At 39.2% G+C, this 18,120-nt stretch overlaps 2 protein-coding genes across 2 annotated transcripts in view; one reads left to right on the top strand and one right to left on the bottom strand.

Annotated features, from left to right (window-relative positions):
* LOC131686732 (muscle-specific protein 20-like) overlaps positions 1 to 18,120 on the top strand; it is a 140,332-nt gene that overhangs the window by 66,082 nt on the left and 56,130 nt on the right. The window lies entirely within an intron of this gene.
* LOC131686739 (myophilin) lies at positions 2,592 to 16,981 on the bottom strand. Its single transcript, XM_058970684.1, has 3 exons — positions 16,717 to 16,981; positions 3,499 to 3,819; positions 2,592 to 3,441 (listed from the first exon to the last, which is right to left on the bottom strand). Exons 1-3 carry the CDS (start codon positions 16,720 to 16,722, stop codon positions 3,259 to 3,261), a joined length of 510 nt encoding a protein of 169 aa, XP_058826667.1. The 5' UTR covers positions 16,723 to 16,981; the 3' UTR covers positions 2,592 to 3,258.

Genomic DNA, 18,120 nt, shown 5'->3' with positions numbered 1-18,120 from the left:
AATTGTAGTTTTGTGTACTAGTGTTCAATTGTTATGTGCTAGTCCTGGGTCTATCTGTGTATGTGTTCCTCTGAGTCTTTGTGACAGCGGGGTCAGGGAATGGATGCAGAACTGGCGTATATGATAGAATAGTGGGTAATCCTTCCGGTGTTCAATCTGTGCATTCGATTCGATTCATTCGGGAAGATCGGGTTAGATAACTTGAGGTACGATTAGCTTACCGACGCACGTGAATCATCCATTCACGGCCAGCATAGCTTGATAAAATTCTAACAGAATACAATTGCCGTTTATGGTGAATAACTATCGTCTATTTTTGATATACTTCTAGTGGTACCAAAAATAATGTCGATCGATTTATGCGCCTCCACTCAATTTCCTTCCTTTTTTTCTTTATTCGGTACTAACACAATCAATTGTATATTCTCTTATAAACACTCACAAGCTCTCCCATCCCAGAAGTACAAACGTGGCGTGGAGTTGCAATCATCAACACATACTTACCCGTGATCTCGCCAACATTAAAACACCCCACTAATTAAGTGAAAGTTTTAGCACTTATTAATTTACAAACGCGGTCTTAAGCATTAACCCACCCCGCGCGCGATCATGAATTGGTCACGTCCAGAGATCGCTACCCTCGTTTCTAGCAGTTTAGCCCAATGCCTTCAGTTGAACCAATAAAAAAAAATGACGCTCATATTCACTAGACAGCACATTCCATGACCGGGAGCTCAAGTGATACGGAAGAACTCATTTTCTTCTAGCAAACGCTCCTACAAACGCTCAGCCCTTTCGCGATGATACACGAGATCGCGAAGTCCCTACACCCGCACTTATCGGAACCGTACAATAAATATCACATTCACGGAGTCACGATCCGCTGCAATTGGCCTTAAGCAGTGTTTTAGCGAGTGACATTTCCCATCTGCAATAGTAGTGAGTGATTCTGACGGGGAATCTAGTTCTACAGCTCCAATAGGACAACTCTCGAAAAAAATAATTCTAATGTTAGCGTTTGTCGTAGAGATAAATGTATCTCTTGGATTTGCTTTCCGGCGAATGGGTTTGAATAAAACCTAGCTCTACGGGGCTTTCAAGTCCTGATAACATAGACAGATAGTTCGTCTATTGTTCGACATAAAGAATAATCTACTTCTGATGATTTTCAACGCAGTCGATGTTTGCCTCCACTAATAGTTAACATGAGAAATCGTATAATATTTGTACACTCTCGGAGAGAAGATGTGTTAGGTGTGACTCTCTGCTCGGACAAAATTTCGCGTGAGCCAGTGAATATAAATCGTTGTCTGATCACAAGTGTATCTTCTTTTATTTGAAGATTTCTTTATGGATCGTTTCATATCGCAATCTTTTAACTGGGACTGAAAGCAGAATTTATGGTGAATGAATTGCATCAGTATTTTCCATTGATTAAATCCCCAAGTATCCTAATCAACGCTCAACCTCCAACTCAAGCAGACCCGCATAGTATCGTTAGTGGTGTGAGAGTTATTTTGACGTGGCGTCCGAGTACTGTCGACCTTTCATATTATTGTTGTTTCCATGTGTTGAATAACAAACACTCTGTTTATTAACATTCACGTAGGCTATGCTGTTTCATTGTACCTATAAGTACATTCGTGCTGAGCGGCCCCTTTCGGCGGTGGCAAGATCTTCAATTGGTGTCTCCGGATGGAGGCGATCCTAGAGGACAATCGTTTATTGGACTGCACCCCGAAGAAGATTGTTTCGTGGAAAACGAGGTGGAAAGTGATTTATGGAAATTAAGCGGAATCAACGGAAGCAGGAAGTGTAAATCCATACTGATCCATGAGATTACCGATTCGCAATTGGAAGACATTCGCTGAAAAAAGGTTCACAGGAGCCATTCCAAGTAATAATTCAAGTTTTATAGCACGCTACAAGTATAATCTAAGTTTTATCAGTGGCTACAAAACTATCATAAAATCAAAATTGTTACTAGGGATTTGATTAGCGTTACAGAACACATTCAAGTCGGGAGGCGTATCGGGATTTTTCTTGCTCCTGAAACAGTTGGCCGGAACAAACTACGACGGCCGTCGCTCAATGGAAGAGTAAATTCTGGAATTCGAAAGAAATGTTCGTGAGTTGGAGTCGATGGATCTCAAATGCAACATGCCAGTGGTAATCTTATTACTGCAGTCGAGAAGCACGAAATAAGTACAGCGTTTACGGATAAAATGCTTGGACGCTCCCATGTGTGGCGACAATTAGGTTTTTCACTGACACAGTTAACCTCACTTTTCTCGACAGTTCACTAGTACCGTTTGCATGGACTTGGAAATTTTTTGTGGACGACTAGATTCGCTCGAAGCGAATCGCAAAGTATTTTTCTAAATACATGTGAATAATACAAGCGAACTGTCAAAAATGAACACTCGAGTTCATTTGTGGCGCCAGTGTAAAGTATTCAATGGAGGCTTGAACTTCCGACTGCAGTATCTACTTGCCTATCCTATTCCAGCTGTATCTGACTTCGTGGAGTGAGCTAAGGGACTCTGTCGGAGTTGTACCATTCCGAACTTGTTTCAGAAAAAAAAACAACATTTTTCACAGTTCAGTATAAACACTTTATTTTCTCAACCTAAAAATAATAATAAATAATAACGACAAAGCATGAGAAAGTCACAGTAACATCCGTAGCGAAATTACACAACTATAGTCCTAAGTATAGTGAAAGCGAAAATGAGTTTTCCTTGTCGATCAAATGCGGTGAAGTTAAGATGTAACGGGACGCACAAAACCAAGAGGCGAAAATGAAAACAAACTCACACAATTTGTTTACTTGTGTTCGTTCGCAAGTTTGTATAACATTGTGCGTGGGTAGAATGAACGGAAACCAGCGTCAGATGCATGTTGAACCCCTCTAAAAATAGCAGTGACTGCAAATTAACATTCGCGTTCGTGTGTTTTTTTCTTCTGCAGTTGAAAATCCGAGATTTTTGGAAAAATAAATAAATCTCGTTCGAATTGAAAATTGTTTCGATCCGGTTTTTTTTGCAAGTTGAAATAGCACGTCAAAAGATTTTGTTCACGAAAATAGTTTCAACCGAGATTTTCCCCCGTCTGCTAAATGCAAGAGTTCCATCACGCAAACGAAAATCATGTGACACATATTTACGAACGCATCGCTCAAAAATAGTGATGATGAGTGAATGAAAATGACAACCGAGCAACGCCTGCTATTGATGATGCGTGCGTTCAAACACAAATCTACATGTGACGTGTGTTTCCGAACGCACCGACGCCGGCCTGGGAGGCACCCTTGTTGTAGCCCATCTGAAGGTTCAGTTCACCCTCGTGGGCTCGCAGCTGCTCCTCGGTGAAGGTACGTTCGTTCTTCTCGGCCATCTTGGGCCCTAGAGCGGGACCGGTGTACTCGGGGTGCTTTTGGGTCTAAAACAAACGAATCGATTAATTTCTGAAGAAGTTATCATTCCGGAAACCACTCACAATCCGTCCCAGCGAGTACAGGCACAGCGTGACCTGGGGGATGTTGCGGCGTTCGAACAGATCCGCCGTTTGGAAGATTTCCTCCTCCGGGACGCCGTACTTCTTGATGGCGGCCTGGAACCGTTGAACGTTTTCCATCAGCTGGAAGTTGGTGCCACGTTCCTGGATCTTTTTAATTGCACCGGGAGTCAGCTTGTTGGCCAGCTTGCACAGTACGACGCCGTCTTTGAGTACGTCCTCGTAGGCACCGGCCGGTAGCTTTTCGCCCAGCACGGCACTGATCCAGTCCAGGACCTCCTGTTCCTGTTGCTTGTTGCGGGGCTGGAAGAGTAATGGGGTAACATGTTAAAGATTGAAATAGATTACCCATTCAAAATAGGAAACAGTTACATCAATTAACAAGATAACCCTGAACTGACAGCGGAAAAATAATAAATAAATCACTGGAACGCGACGGCTTATGGAATGATTGTCGGACATATTCCGTTAGATCGTTCCTCTTGGCAGCCACGCGATACACAGCAGGCCTGGTGTTTGTCGAAAATACCAGAGAAAACAAAAACATCCTACTTATTTTTGGCAATAGGCGGCCGTAAGGAAAACAATTGAATTTGAAGCGTAGCTTTCAAACTTAACATAAAGCACCTGTTGGAAATCATTTTTATTCAACCGAGCTTGGCTTACAGATTAAGTGATTAAGCTTATTTAGGCGTGCTGCGATTAGCGAAATTTCTTCCTCATACCGTTCTTTGACCAAGTTCACCTGCATCGCTTCGGACAATTACTGACTCCTATCTGCACGTATGATCAACTTGAACGGTGTTTGGCCTCGACAGGTAGGTGTAAAATTCCGCTATTAACGGAACGATACTCAGGGGCCGGTAGGGGGTTTGAGGTCACATTTTGGCTGTTATTCATTGTTGTTACCGTTTCTCGAGTTTATAAGGTTTAGGGTCCACTGTTCGTTTGGTTTAGCTTGAAACTGATACGAGCTCGGACGTGTCTTCATAAAAGTGCAACGCTGATTTCGAGACCAGGTCGACTTGTATTTTTTATTTGTTATGTTTCCTTCGCAAACTTCGATTTAACTTTGAAAAAGTCTTTTAATTCTTAGGTTTCCTCCGTAAACTTCATTCGATTGTAAACTGACAAATGTCATAAGTGATTAGAATTGTAGCGAATTCTCATTAAAAATACAATCGTTTTTATTAATTTGCATAGAAAGGGAATCTCATGAAATTAGCTACATGGTGCATTGATTTTTATTCGTTTTTTTGACACGGCTCGGTGCACTAGTTCAACTGAGCCGTGAGTCTTTCATATATTTATAACGCATTTTCCTCATTTCATATGGAGAACTTCTTACATGGGGTGCTCTTCTGCTCATCACAATACTTGAAATACGTTACAGGCGTGACGGATTCCATTTCTCCGAATTGCAACATCAATTTTGGCATTGGTTCACGTAGAGTACGCATTGCCAAATTAGGTTGCCGTTCTCCTATTTTTTATAATCTTCCGTATCTACACAGAAAAAAATATTTTGTAATTTTAAGTTTATTTTTATGCACATATTTCGAGCATGAATAAAAATGTAAAGTTAAGTTCCACCAAAAATCCACACTACCCGTGGATTGAAAATTACAGTTTCTTAAAACGGAAAACCAATGCACTTCAATGTATTTTTTACACGCATATTGATGTAAAATGAATGACATGTAATATTACACGAATAAAAGTGTAAAATTGTATGCTGTTTGATGCTCCAATTGACTGCATTGATTTTAACGTAATTTTCTATCAAAATTTTGATTCAATCTTTGTATGTTTACATTCGTATTGATTTACTTGTTTAATTTTATTTTTTTTTTTGTGTGTACGATCTTGATTACAGTTCTGTTACTCTCAGGGAAATTTCTCGAAAAATTATTGCTTCACTCATTATGAGCGACACAGCTTTTTTACACGGTCCCAACACATCATTTCTAATAGACATCATCATCGTATATCCGACGACAGACAGACGAAGAATTGTTTTCGAGTGTTATGTCTACTATTAGTCTGTGGTAATATGACGAACGATATCAGTGCTGAATTATTTTGACAAAGGCATCTTTCGTAAGCCTGGTATTAATTTTTATTTTCAGTAAATATTCCACCTCACTGATACATGGTCGAATAGGACAACATTTAAGGTGCACAACTGCAGTACTGGGTCTTTTTCGTCCACTTCACTCATGCCGGAAGGAATGAGGCCCACTAGATCTAACGACTGCTAGTTATTGTTTGTTTTGCACTCCTGTAGCTCTGACTCCGGGAGTCATTTTGGCTTGGATTAGAAGTGTACAGATAATTAGGATGTCATGGAATCTTCCCAAATGTTTGAGTTCATTATCAAATTGTTTGTTTTGCAAGATGATTACACCAACCCTCCCGCAACTTGACGTTTAACCTAAGTTGCATGAAACCACCGTGTTTCGAATGATGTCGCCACCATCGAACGCCGTCCACAAATTGCGATACTGTAAACTCCTATACGAGAAAATAATTCCGTGACGTCTTTTACGAACTTGTTTTCTTTATTTATATTCGGAAGCGGTAATCAAGATTATCATTTCAAAACAGCGTAATAATTTAATATCAATACAAACAAGTTAATTCGTCATTTTGGAGTTTCATAAAAGGATTACAAATTGTAAAATGTAAAATGCATGATTTGATTTGAGTGCGCTTCTAGTGTGAACTTTTTTCTTCTCCCGTCGCCCTCGAAATATCTTTCGCATATAACAATTTTCGAAAGTTTGTCGTTAATCTTAAATACATTTAGTTTTGTGATCATCATTCTTCACTTCGCATTTAACAAAGGCGGGATTGACTTCGATCGTTTATTTCTGACAGCATGCGGTGCAAAGGTTTCTACAACATTCAGAAGTGATGACAGCTCATTTTCTATCGGAGAGGGAGAAAAACAGTCCAGTATCATTGTGTGGGTTGTTTACATTGCAATGCAAATATTACTACCTAATATCTTAAAACTAAATGAAGATGCTCACTAACTAGCATAAGCGCCGCTTGTTTGTATGCTGATTCCAAAAAATCATGAATCATTTAAAAATAATGCATCGGAATAAAGATGCATTATTTTTATAACAAAACAACACCAAACCCAAAAAGTCTTCAAAAATGAATTATCGGAAGTAAAAAAATCTGAACAAGAAAATTTTCACTGTGAACAAGCTTACGCTTTTTTTAGAAAATTGCTCTTGAATAAAGATTGATCTGCCATTTTAGACCCACAGACCCAAAAAAAACGGTTTCAACGATTTGTATAGGAGCTGTCAAGTTGTTCCCCCTCTGGATTACACCCAATGTAATAACTTCTTCTCTTTGACGTCTAGCCAGTGTCGTCGCCAAAAACTCGGTTGAGTAGGGGGAGGGGTGGGGTTCATGAATCAGGAATCAGAATATATTGGCTTAAATGGCACGTTCCCCGTATGTAACCGCTTATTGTTTTTCGAGAAGTAGGATAAAATTAATCAAAACTAACGTTTAGTGCGTCAGGATCGGGATTTATGAGCATTTCAAAGTATTTGAGTGCTGAGTTGAATGACGTGATTAAAATTTGTACACTTTTAAAATAAAGAATACTGAAATAAAAGTTAAAATCATTTTTTTACGGTCAAGATCAAATAATTTCGAATCCGTCAACTTTGCAAATTCAGCATCTTCTGAGAAGTTTCCAAATATACCGCAGCGCATCTCTTGAAGAAATAATTTGTGTGATTAATTCCCCTAGAAGTAATAATAGATAAACTTCTCTCAAAAAAATAAATTGTGATTTGGTGTTTTCAGTAAAATTGTTGGAAAACAACTTTGTTGAAGATACGAAGACCTGACTCAATTTTCTCAGAGATGGCTGAACCGATTTGCAAAAGGTTAGTTTCAAATGAACGGTATAACGCTCCAATGAGCTGCTGTTGTATTTTTAGTTAATCCGATATCTGGTTCCGGAGTTACGGCTTGAAGAGTGTGATCATACAGTAAATTCCCATATAAACTGGTAACACTATGATGTCCGAATGATGTAAAACACATTCAAATAGGTTCAACATTACTTGGATTTGCAGGAATAGATCACTAATGACCAATCAAAGTAGCTTCGAGTATATTGGCCACCTATGACGGTTCTTGAAGCCCCCGTGGAACTCGCAAAGTTCCTAAGTCAATGTCGTACCTATTTTCTAACGCACTCTAAACCGATTTTTAGAAACTTGATTTCAAACGAAACATATAATACTCTCATTGACTGCTATTGAATTTTGTTCAGTTCTGACTATTGGTTCCGGAGTTACAGGTTGGTTATTGCGGAATTTCTCATATGAACAGGTTCTATCGTAATACCTCATAGGTTAAAAATCTTTAGAAATGAACATCAAATTACTTAAATTCGCAGGCCTAGATTACTGATGGCAAATCACGGATTCTTGAAATATATTGTCCATTATCGATAATTCCGGAAGTTCCGGGTTCCGGGCATATTTCAGAGTTAAAGCCACTTCGGCGATGACTAAACCCATTTTCACTAACCTAGTCTCAAATGGAAGGTGTAATAGGCTTTTGGGTGTTGCACTTCCCATCCAACCCTCCCCCTTCTTCCTCTAACACCCCCAACCCCCTCTCTCGACCTCCCCCCCCCCCCTCCCAGACCTACCTGACACCCACATTGCCCTCATCCAATCCGTATACCAAAATAAGTTAGGTGGTTACCGACGCAACATCCCTCCCCACCTATTAATATTGATTCTTTAGAACAAAGCAAAAATGTATTGTAAGCTGAGTAAATAATGAAATATTGCAGCCCCTTCCCCAACAGGCCCAAAATAGGGTCTAATACTAATAACAGCGAACAATGCAACCTGGTTGAAGCTGCAAATGTTCTGATGTAAAGTTCGATTATATGAGCTCCATTGTGCTATGAATAGTGTGATGATGCAGAATAATAATATATTGATCCAAACCCAGACTGAAATTTTCGAACGCCATGTTGACAAAATTAATTATCGTGTTCGAACCATATACGATTTGTTACTAAAATAATGTATCCGATATTTCCTAAGACCTCTAGTAGGATTTAAACATCAGTATTCTACGCATACTAAGAAAATTGAATAGCAGACGCCTTGTTAGCAAGCAACTGAATATGGGTATGGCTTACGTGATAAAATAATTTTATAGAATACTAGCTAATACCCATCGCGCGTTGCTGCGATACTCTGCGAAATAGGAGGAAAACACAATTTGTTCCAAAGCGCCATCTGGCGGGCAGATAATCTAGAACTAATAGCACACAAACACGCCCCATACCAAATACCTACTATGTGCAAATTTTTACGGAAATCGGTTAAGCCGTTTGGGAGTCTATAAATCATATACATACAAACTTTGACTTTTATATATATAGATTATATATATATATATATATATATATATATATATATATATATATATATATATATATATATATATATATATATATATATATATATATATATATATATATATATATATATATATATATATATATATATATATATATATATATATATATATATATATATATATATATATATATATATATATATATATATATATATATATATATATATATATACTGACGTGTTTTCTATTCCGTCTATCATACACGATTTGTTTTGACTTTTATTTAATAATACGAGTCATTTTGTAGTATTAGGCAATCCATGAGACGTTTCTGATCAGCTGATTATTTCTTGTTTACTTATTCTGACGTTACTCCGAGGGGGTGTCGGGCCATTAGGCCGAAAGCCGTTAGGCCGAATGCTGCAAGGCCGAACGCCATTAGGCCGAATGGGTCATAAAGCCGAATGTCATTAGGCCGAATGGGTCATTAGGCCGAACGCCATTCGGCCGAATGGGCCATTAAGCCGAATGGGTCATTAGGCCGAATGGGTCATTAGGCCGAATGGGTCATTAGGCCGAATGGGTCATTAGGCCGAATGGGTCATTAGGCCGAATGGGTCATTAGGCCGAATGGGTCATTAGGCCGAATGGGTCATTAGGTCGAATGGGTCATTAGGCCGAATGGGTCGTTAGGCCGAATGGGTCGTTAGGCCGAATGAGGCAGTAGGGCCAAATGGCTCATTAGGACGTATGTACCATTGCGCTGAATGTCATTTTATTAAAAGCATCGTTTCAGAGACTTATTGAGATGACGCGTTGATAATCGAAGGTGCTTGGCTTTTCTCTGAAGAGTGCTGTATATTCCTTAACATCGGTTGTGATGGGTTTATTTATATGTATTTTATTTAGAAACTTTTTTTTAATTTGCTGATTGCGGATACCAATACGTTATTCATTAGCATTGCATGTATCATCCGGAACATTAAGATACACAAGCCGTATGTCATGAGATCAAAAATTGAGTGTATGTCATAACGTCCGAAAAATTAAAGTTTCAACCCAAATTGTTTCCGATGTTTACAACGTACCCCTAGTGCGTCATAAGGTCTCTCTGGCACAATGACGCATATTCGCTATCAGTTTTAATATTAGCAAGCGTCTCAAAACATCTCGTCATAAAATTTCTTTACGAGTACAAGTGGAACCTCCCTTTGAGTACTTAATTCCCTCACGCTTCACCATTCTATTGACGATTTTCCTAGTCCATTTAACGAGCTACTTTCTCCCAATCTCGGTGGAGTTGCATGATTTAAATATCTTTACGCATTTTTGCTCGTAAAAAATAACAGATGCATATAGCAACGATCCTAGAAACGAGCTTAGCAACGAACAATAAACAATTGCTACCTGCTTTACGAGCCTGATTGAAAATTCGATCATCAAATTTGTTTGTCAAGGCCGCAAAAACTGAAGGGACCGTTCTTTCTTCTTTACTTCAAAAGATCTAGTATACGATGTACCATGGAATTTGGAATACTTCTTTGTGAGTTGGTAGTCTCGATTAACCTCTGATCGTTAGCTAGTTAGTCCCCGCTGCGCTGTCTTCCTATATACCCTCCGTCTTTTTGATCTGTATATTCCAATGTATTGAATTATCAACAAACCAGGTCGAAACGTGGCATAACCAGTCGAAACTTGTTGGAGCACCGCATGTGAGAACATGGAAGACGATTGACGAACTTCGTTTGGACAGATAGCTGGTAGTGTATGGGCGAATGTGTTCCTTGTTGGAGGAAGAACCGCACAGAGGAATGAATACGCTCAGAAGAATGAACGACTCCGTAAAGTCGTTAAAAATTTTAATACCTATGCAATTAATGAATATATTATTGCTTTTGTAGGAATCATTCCCGAAATAAAATATACGATGTTAACTGCAATCAGATGGAGTCCAACGTGGTTCTATAAGTTTTAGCTAAACATTCCCTAGAAAATATAATGTCGAAGAGTTTTCCCTAGAAATTACCAAACAAAACCATTCTGATTATAATATCAATATCCGGAAAAAATTTCTCAGAATGTACCGTTCATCAGAAAATCAACCCCAAAGTATATTGCCAATGATTGATATTTCAAAATAAAATCCCATTTATAAAAAGCATTGGCAATAAACGAAAATTAAAATAAAAAAATCAGTTTAACTTAATATAACCACTAGCTATAACTATTTTTCGGTTGTTACACTGCTCTAGCGCATGCGGCCTAGCCGCATAACCGAGGACAAGGATCCGAAGCGGCGTAAAGCCGCTGAGGATCCGCCGGACGAGGTGGCCGCCGACCCGCCGTCGGAAGCGGCGGCCTCTCGCAAGAAAACCTGTGATCCACTCGTTTGCCCGGATTACTCAAACATAGGGGCTTTTTTTTAGTTTAAGTCCGACGGAGCGGAGCGATGTCGGACAGCACTTGACATAAAGCGATGTGGCGTAGCCGCATTAGGCGTCGCTTTCACTTATTTGTTCCCTTACAGCAACGAGAAAGGTGTTGTAAATATTCTAAACATTATTATTGTAAGTTTTGAAAAAATCGTAAAAATTCCCCCTTCATTGAAAGTTTTCAGTTACAACCGCAATACATATTTATCATTCTCTTTGGTTTATTCGGCCTAATGACCCATTCGGCCTAATGACTCATTCGTCCTAATGACCTATTCGGCCCACTGACCCATTCGGCCTAATGACCCATTCGGCCTAATGACCCATTCGGCCTAATGACCCGTTCGGCCAAATGGCCTTCGGCCTAATGACCCTTTCGGCCTAATGACAGTCGGCCTAACGGCATTCGGCCGAACGACATTCGGCCTACCGGCTTTCGGCCTACCGGCTTTCGGCCTAATGACCCAGCACCTCCGAGGGGTGCGACGTCCGACAATATCGTTGATTCGATCCAACATCAAACGAATCGGACTAACAAAGTTGTTTGTCGGACGAGTTTTTCGGTTCGCAGGAGAAGACTTGTTGACAGAACCCACCGCTGAATTGTCAAACAAACGTCTAATGGATTGCCTAATATCTTTGAAAGCTATTTCAGCCAACTATACTGCCCATGATCGCATATCAGTCCCATAAAGATAGGAAATCCCATAGAAAACGGGACAACTATGCGATCATGGGTAGTATACCAATTGGTGAAACTATCAAAACGTTGAGTATGAAAATTACGCCAGTTCGCTTTATACTTCTTCCTGAGCTTGTCGCATGTCTCTCAAAACATCTAACAAAGAACGGACCCCGTTGTCTCTTTGGATACAATTTGTATAGTACAAAGAACCGTTACTTCTATTTCTGCAGCAAGAAACATGAGGATCGAAAGAATTTCAACAGAATATTTATTGATTTTAAGGATGGCAAGATTCAGCCATCTGTTAACGAGGTAGAAATGCATAATGTAACCGCGTACTAGTGTGAGTCTCGTAGTCTAAAAACTAGTGAACGAATTTTGTAATATACATATGTTTCAGGACTGGTTGAATCGGATGGATTTTGATTACAGTCACTGTATTCATAGTTAGGCGGAGACACTGAGCGGAGCCAATTGAACATGTCAAATGCCGGAGCCAATCGAGCATGACGTCACATAACATGTTCTTTTCGGATGTTTATGGAAAAGGTATTGTGATGATGGTGATGATTATTTTACTCTTTCCTTGTGTTATCGAGCGTTTTTGTTTCTAAAAATAAACAATATTTTTTCTGTATCACTAGGAGATATTCACACAAATATGAAACCACATCATATCTTCAAATTCGTTTTGTTATTAGTACATGCAAAGTTCTTACTAATGACGTCAACAAAAAAACTGTTCAGCTAGAGCTTGAACATTTGCATGGAATGCCAGTGTTTTCTTCCCGAAACAAGAGCTGCCAGTTTTCCGGCTTTTGTGTTCGCCCAACTATGAATATAGCATCTATAATTTTGATGGCATTTTGCCAATTGTTTTTCGTAGATAGTGTACTTACAGGACAATTGTAACATGGTCAAACGAATCTTTGACTCATGCACTTTTGATTTCATGCAGCTCAGTCCGAAACAAAACACAACAAATCGACCAGTGCTATTGTGGTTAACATTGTGTGTTTTTTGGTACATATGATATTTTTTTTAATTTTAGATTAGAAAACTCCATAAATGCATGATAGATCAAATGAACGAGGGTCAAAATTGACAAAAAATAATAGTTTCCGAATGTTGCCCACATTGTGTGGATCAGAAAATTCTTCAGTGATAGACTCCTAAAGAAACAATGTATACCCTTCTGTCAACGATGTTCGGCATCTACTGACACAAAAAGGACTAGAGTAAGGAATCTGGAGAAAATCTTACTACTTCAAATATTAGTGGAATCATAAATAGCAGTGTGCTTCAAATACGAAAATTTCGAAAGGTGGATATGCGTTCAGCCCACCCTATTCCATCATTCCTCAATTTTGGCCAAGGCGCTTTTCATCGTTAAACAACGGTATGTAGCTATGAGGGCAGATAGCAATGTGTTAATTGTTGTACTGCTAACTGTGGATATTAATATGCACCTTTAAGTGTTTTGAATATTTTTCCGAACGCCTAGAAACCTTGTACTAAATAAGGTTTCCTGAAATTAATCATCTTTGTGATGTGATGTTTAAAGCTGCTTAATTATACGGGCCTCTCAGCTGCCCCGAGTGGTCTTAAGACTGACGCTGATATTGTCGGAAAATTCCATAAAACTTCAAGTTCGTTAGTCTGGTAACAGAACTTGTTCGATTTGGTCCAAAGTTGGGTGAGACACTTCTGGTAGAGCTAAGAATCGAAACAGGAGTGGGTTGATAGGGGCGAAGGGAACGACACTCCATGATTTGCTGATGAAATCAATAAGATTCGTTCTTGAGCAGTTCAAAATTCAAAGCGAATGAACTGAACATCACCGAGAGCCGTTCATCAGATTTCTCGGACCCAGTGTTAGGCAAACCTACCTGCCCATAAACCGTTCTCGATGCTCTCGCAGTATGAAATTGAACGAAGCACGTCACATAAGCAGAATTTAAAAAAAATCTCTCTATTGCTATTGCTAGAGCGTAAGCAACTCGCCACCCTTCAATGTATGAGTAAAAGTTTAAGTAGCAAACGGTCAGCGAGAGCTCGACGGTTCAGAAATTACATTGCATCGTGGGGCCTCCCTCAGATTCGAATGTTTTGAGAACCACTTGCTGGATACAAAGAAACTGAACTAGATTTTTTTACAGAACTATTTAATCTTGAATGATTGTTCGAAGCAGCGATGCCAGATGTGAAGACATATCTTCGTTTTGAAGACATTTGAAATGTTTTGAGCACAGATAACAGAAATTTATGCTAGAACAAAATTTCCTTAAAAACCTATGTAATTTTTTCAAATTGATCAACTGCTGAAACAAAACAAAACAAAAATCAAATTATTGGAAAATTCGAACATAGAATCTGCAGAGTTGCCAGTTGCATTAAATTCACCGTAATTCGATCAAGATTGGTTTGTGATTGGATAGCTTTGTTTTTTTTTAAAGTTTTTAGGGCTAGCTCGATTTGATAGAAAATTGTTGGAATGTTCCAAAATTACTCGAAAAAAGATAATTCATGAAAAACTAAAGAAAACATAACAAACATTCTGAAGTGACGATCTCCTCGATAAGGAATCATTTTTCGACATAGAAAAGAATAGGGCTAAGCGTCATTCGAAAATCTAAAATCTATCGATGTCACGTTTTTGCGTCACTATTTTCAACGCTAATAACTTTGTTATTTATGAATATTCAATATTCATCTTTTTAACACCAAACAACTCGGAAACAGATGAAATTAAGTTTTATTGCTATATTGCTTTTGTATTTTAATGACAAATTATTGAAAACAAGTAAACATGAATAGATCTCAGAACACGCGAAAACTCCCATACATGAGTCAATCTATCCCGAGCAGAGTCGTCAATAGGGAGCACCAAAGTGACTCAATCCGAAACGGGGCGGTTATTTGTAGAGGCACCGAATGTCTGTTTGTATCAGTCGTAGCTCGCTTTTGGAACGAGCAACATCTGGACAACAATGTCCGGACGGTGTGGTACGCGGGAGACGCCATGAATTTTCAGCAGTGTTGGCAAGGAAAACTTTAAATAGGCGAATTCGTTCGTGCATGCAAAGTTTCAAATCACACAGCACAGTGAAGAGCACACGATAAAATTTGCACACAGCTAGGAAACGGGTGCAGTTGTATTAACGCTGTTCACTCGGGTCAACAGTGTGCGATAGGTTCGAGTCATGTACATGTGATGGTTTGCAATGTTTCTTTTATTGAGTTCAACACTGCACGTGTGCTGTTTGTGAGTTTGCATTGGGACTGAAACAAATTAATTTATTTTTATGCTTGTGTGTGCAACGCGGGTTAACGAGACGCCAAAATGTTTTTGACGGTTTGTACGGTAATGAGCCTAGATGCACAAACGTTTCATATTTCAGGTACACGTTTTTATCACTAAGGCATCTGACAACATGTTTCTGTAAGTATTTCTAAAGCACGGGTAGACTTAATTGGGTTTGCATCTACCAAAATGCGGTTATGAGTTGACGAGGTTTATATCGTTGGAATTCCTTAGGGCACATTCTTCAGCGTAGAATTTTAGTTGGATGTTTCAAAGCAGAACCGGAATGGAAACATTCACATCCCCAGCACAGCGTCCTGTTTTAATATTTCGAACTTTGAAACGCTGCTGTTTTCTTTGTTACTTCGTTTGAAACGCGTTTAGAAATTCTATGGCCAAGCTCTATATTCATAGTTGTGACAGTCTATAATGTAAGACAACATTATTTTTCATCAGTCTATGAAATATGAGGCTCTGTGCTGAATGCTCCATGATCTTTACAGGGCTGACCCGAATATCTGAGGAAGGTTTTTTTGAGTGCATACTTCTAGATATTTGCGAGCATTTGACAATGGAACTCATAGAATAAAAATAAATTGTACATCAACTGGATGTGGCTTTTCGAGTGATGGATTTTGAATAAAACAGAATTTTGTTGTTGTATCTCCAAGGCAACCGCTCTTGTCAGATAGTGATCGAGAATAGGATGGGGTTAATTTGGAAACATCGAACTGACAAAAATACATCCAGGACCCTCCTCGTAATGTATGAACTGCACAGCTCATAATGATCGTTAGGAAGCGAATTCAAAGGAATCCTTGACATTCGCCAAATGAATTGACACAAAATTTAACGATTTCCAGCATAACTATCAGAACAATATTGAAGAACGATTTGGGATCCAAATCTTACGAGAAAATAGAAATTCAGGGACTTAATGAGGGTAACGGGAAAAATCGGATTATTCATTATCAAGAGCTGCTTTACTCTACCTCCTATCAACAGGAATCCCCTCTTTCAACCCCCTTAGCACAAAAAACAAAATATGATGGTCCTTCGTTGGTTCAACGCTGGACCGTGTTCTTTGAATCGTTAGTAAGCCGTCTTCACCGATTTTAAACCATTTTACGCTCCCCTTGCCCCTGTATCACTGCTACATCTAAACCGATCGTTAGTAACGCCGAGAATACCGATCAAGGTTGTCCCGTTTTGGGGATCACAATTTTTGTCAAATTTGAATTAAAAATTCAGCACAACATTCATATTTTTAATATGAACTTAAAAACTAAAATTAATTCCAATCAAAATAAAACACACTATCCCTTCAAAAACCCAGCTGACAACTAACAAATCATTACCGCCATTTCAATCTGCTGCAATTAACTGCTTTTACTACACACTGAAACTAACTATCACTCGAATCGGTTCGACACGATCGGAAATACTGTTTAGGATGTTTGACGTTTCCGCCTTTAATTACTCAAGAGTCCACAGGAAAAAGACTCGCGTGCACTTGATCTCTGTTTTGAGTATAAAACGCCGCAGGAGGTGTTCCCGGTGTAATGTGTTTGGTACCGCCCGTTCGCACCGATTACTACGATCAAACTAAACGCGAAAGCGGCTGAAGATTCGCGAAATTGGTTTGTTTCTTCTTGGAACCGCCACGCCACAAGCGTATAGGTAGGTACTCACACAGACACTCAGACGCACCCAAATGAATGCGCGCGCTGGATCATATGGGGCGCAACGGACATGAGAATAAACGGGAAAAGCCGAAATCGTGGGGGTTGACTTAAGCGGAGGGACTTAGCGTTCGGGCGGGAGTGGTGGTCAGCATCGGTAACCTGTGTACGCGGTGTTCGTCCTCCCTGCGGTCGCTAGGGTGGCATTGGCTGATTTGTGTGGGTTTTAATTGCTCATACTTGTTTTTGAGGAAAAATATTGTTGGAAAAGCGTTAGTTGAATAGATAAACTATCGTGGGGAAACGTATCATTTTTTTCTCAAAATATTCTATCGCAAAAGTCCAGGTTTATCAAAATAATCACCACCGAAAAAATGCAGTTTAAGTGCTATTCACTTGGTGCACGGAAAGAATTTCTGTAGAAATTGAACCTAAAATAGCTCGTAAATTTTAATGAGCCAGCTAGCCCCCACAAATCCGTGTAAATAAATGAGAAACAAGAGTCATAAAAACGGGGCTAAATATAAATAATTTATAACCGATACCAGAGCCACAGAGATTCGGGGCAAACAATAGAAACTCGTGTAAATATTTGCTAGCACGTTTTAGGTGTGATCATCTGTCAATCAAAGTCAGTAGCGCACCTGGTGGTGATATCCTAATTACCTTTGAAGACACCGTTAATTTTTACACCACTCTGACGCTCGAAAAACGTCCGTCTGTTCTCTGTGCTAGCACCGTTACAAGTCATTATTGGCAAGAACAGGTGTAGTTGGAAGCAAATCTTAAATTTCCCCGGTGCATTTAGCATGTGGGCCTAAGTGTCAAATTAAATTCTGTGTGTTGTCCTCGATCGATTTTTTTCTGAGCGGACTCGAATTTTGAATACATTCAAGCGTCTCACTAATTGATTCGATTGCAATTAAAAGCAAATCGCACAATTTTCACGACACAAAACAGACATTTCCATTAAAGTGGTAGTAGGCCTTGTGATACACGCGCGACAGTCAAGGTTCCCGCACTATGGACGATTTATCTCGTCGATTGTGTTCGGTTATATCCAAAATATATTTTAGTAAA

This window comes from Topomyia yanbarensis, chromosome 1 (assembly GCF_030247195.1).
Source record: "Topomyia yanbarensis strain Yona2022 chromosome 1, ASM3024719v1, whole genome shotgun sequence".
In the NCBI taxonomy this organism is placed as follows: Eukaryota; Metazoa; Arthropoda; class Insecta; order Diptera; family Culicidae; genus Topomyia; species Topomyia yanbarensis.
This window is presented reverse-complemented; position numbering and strand designations above follow the sequence as displayed.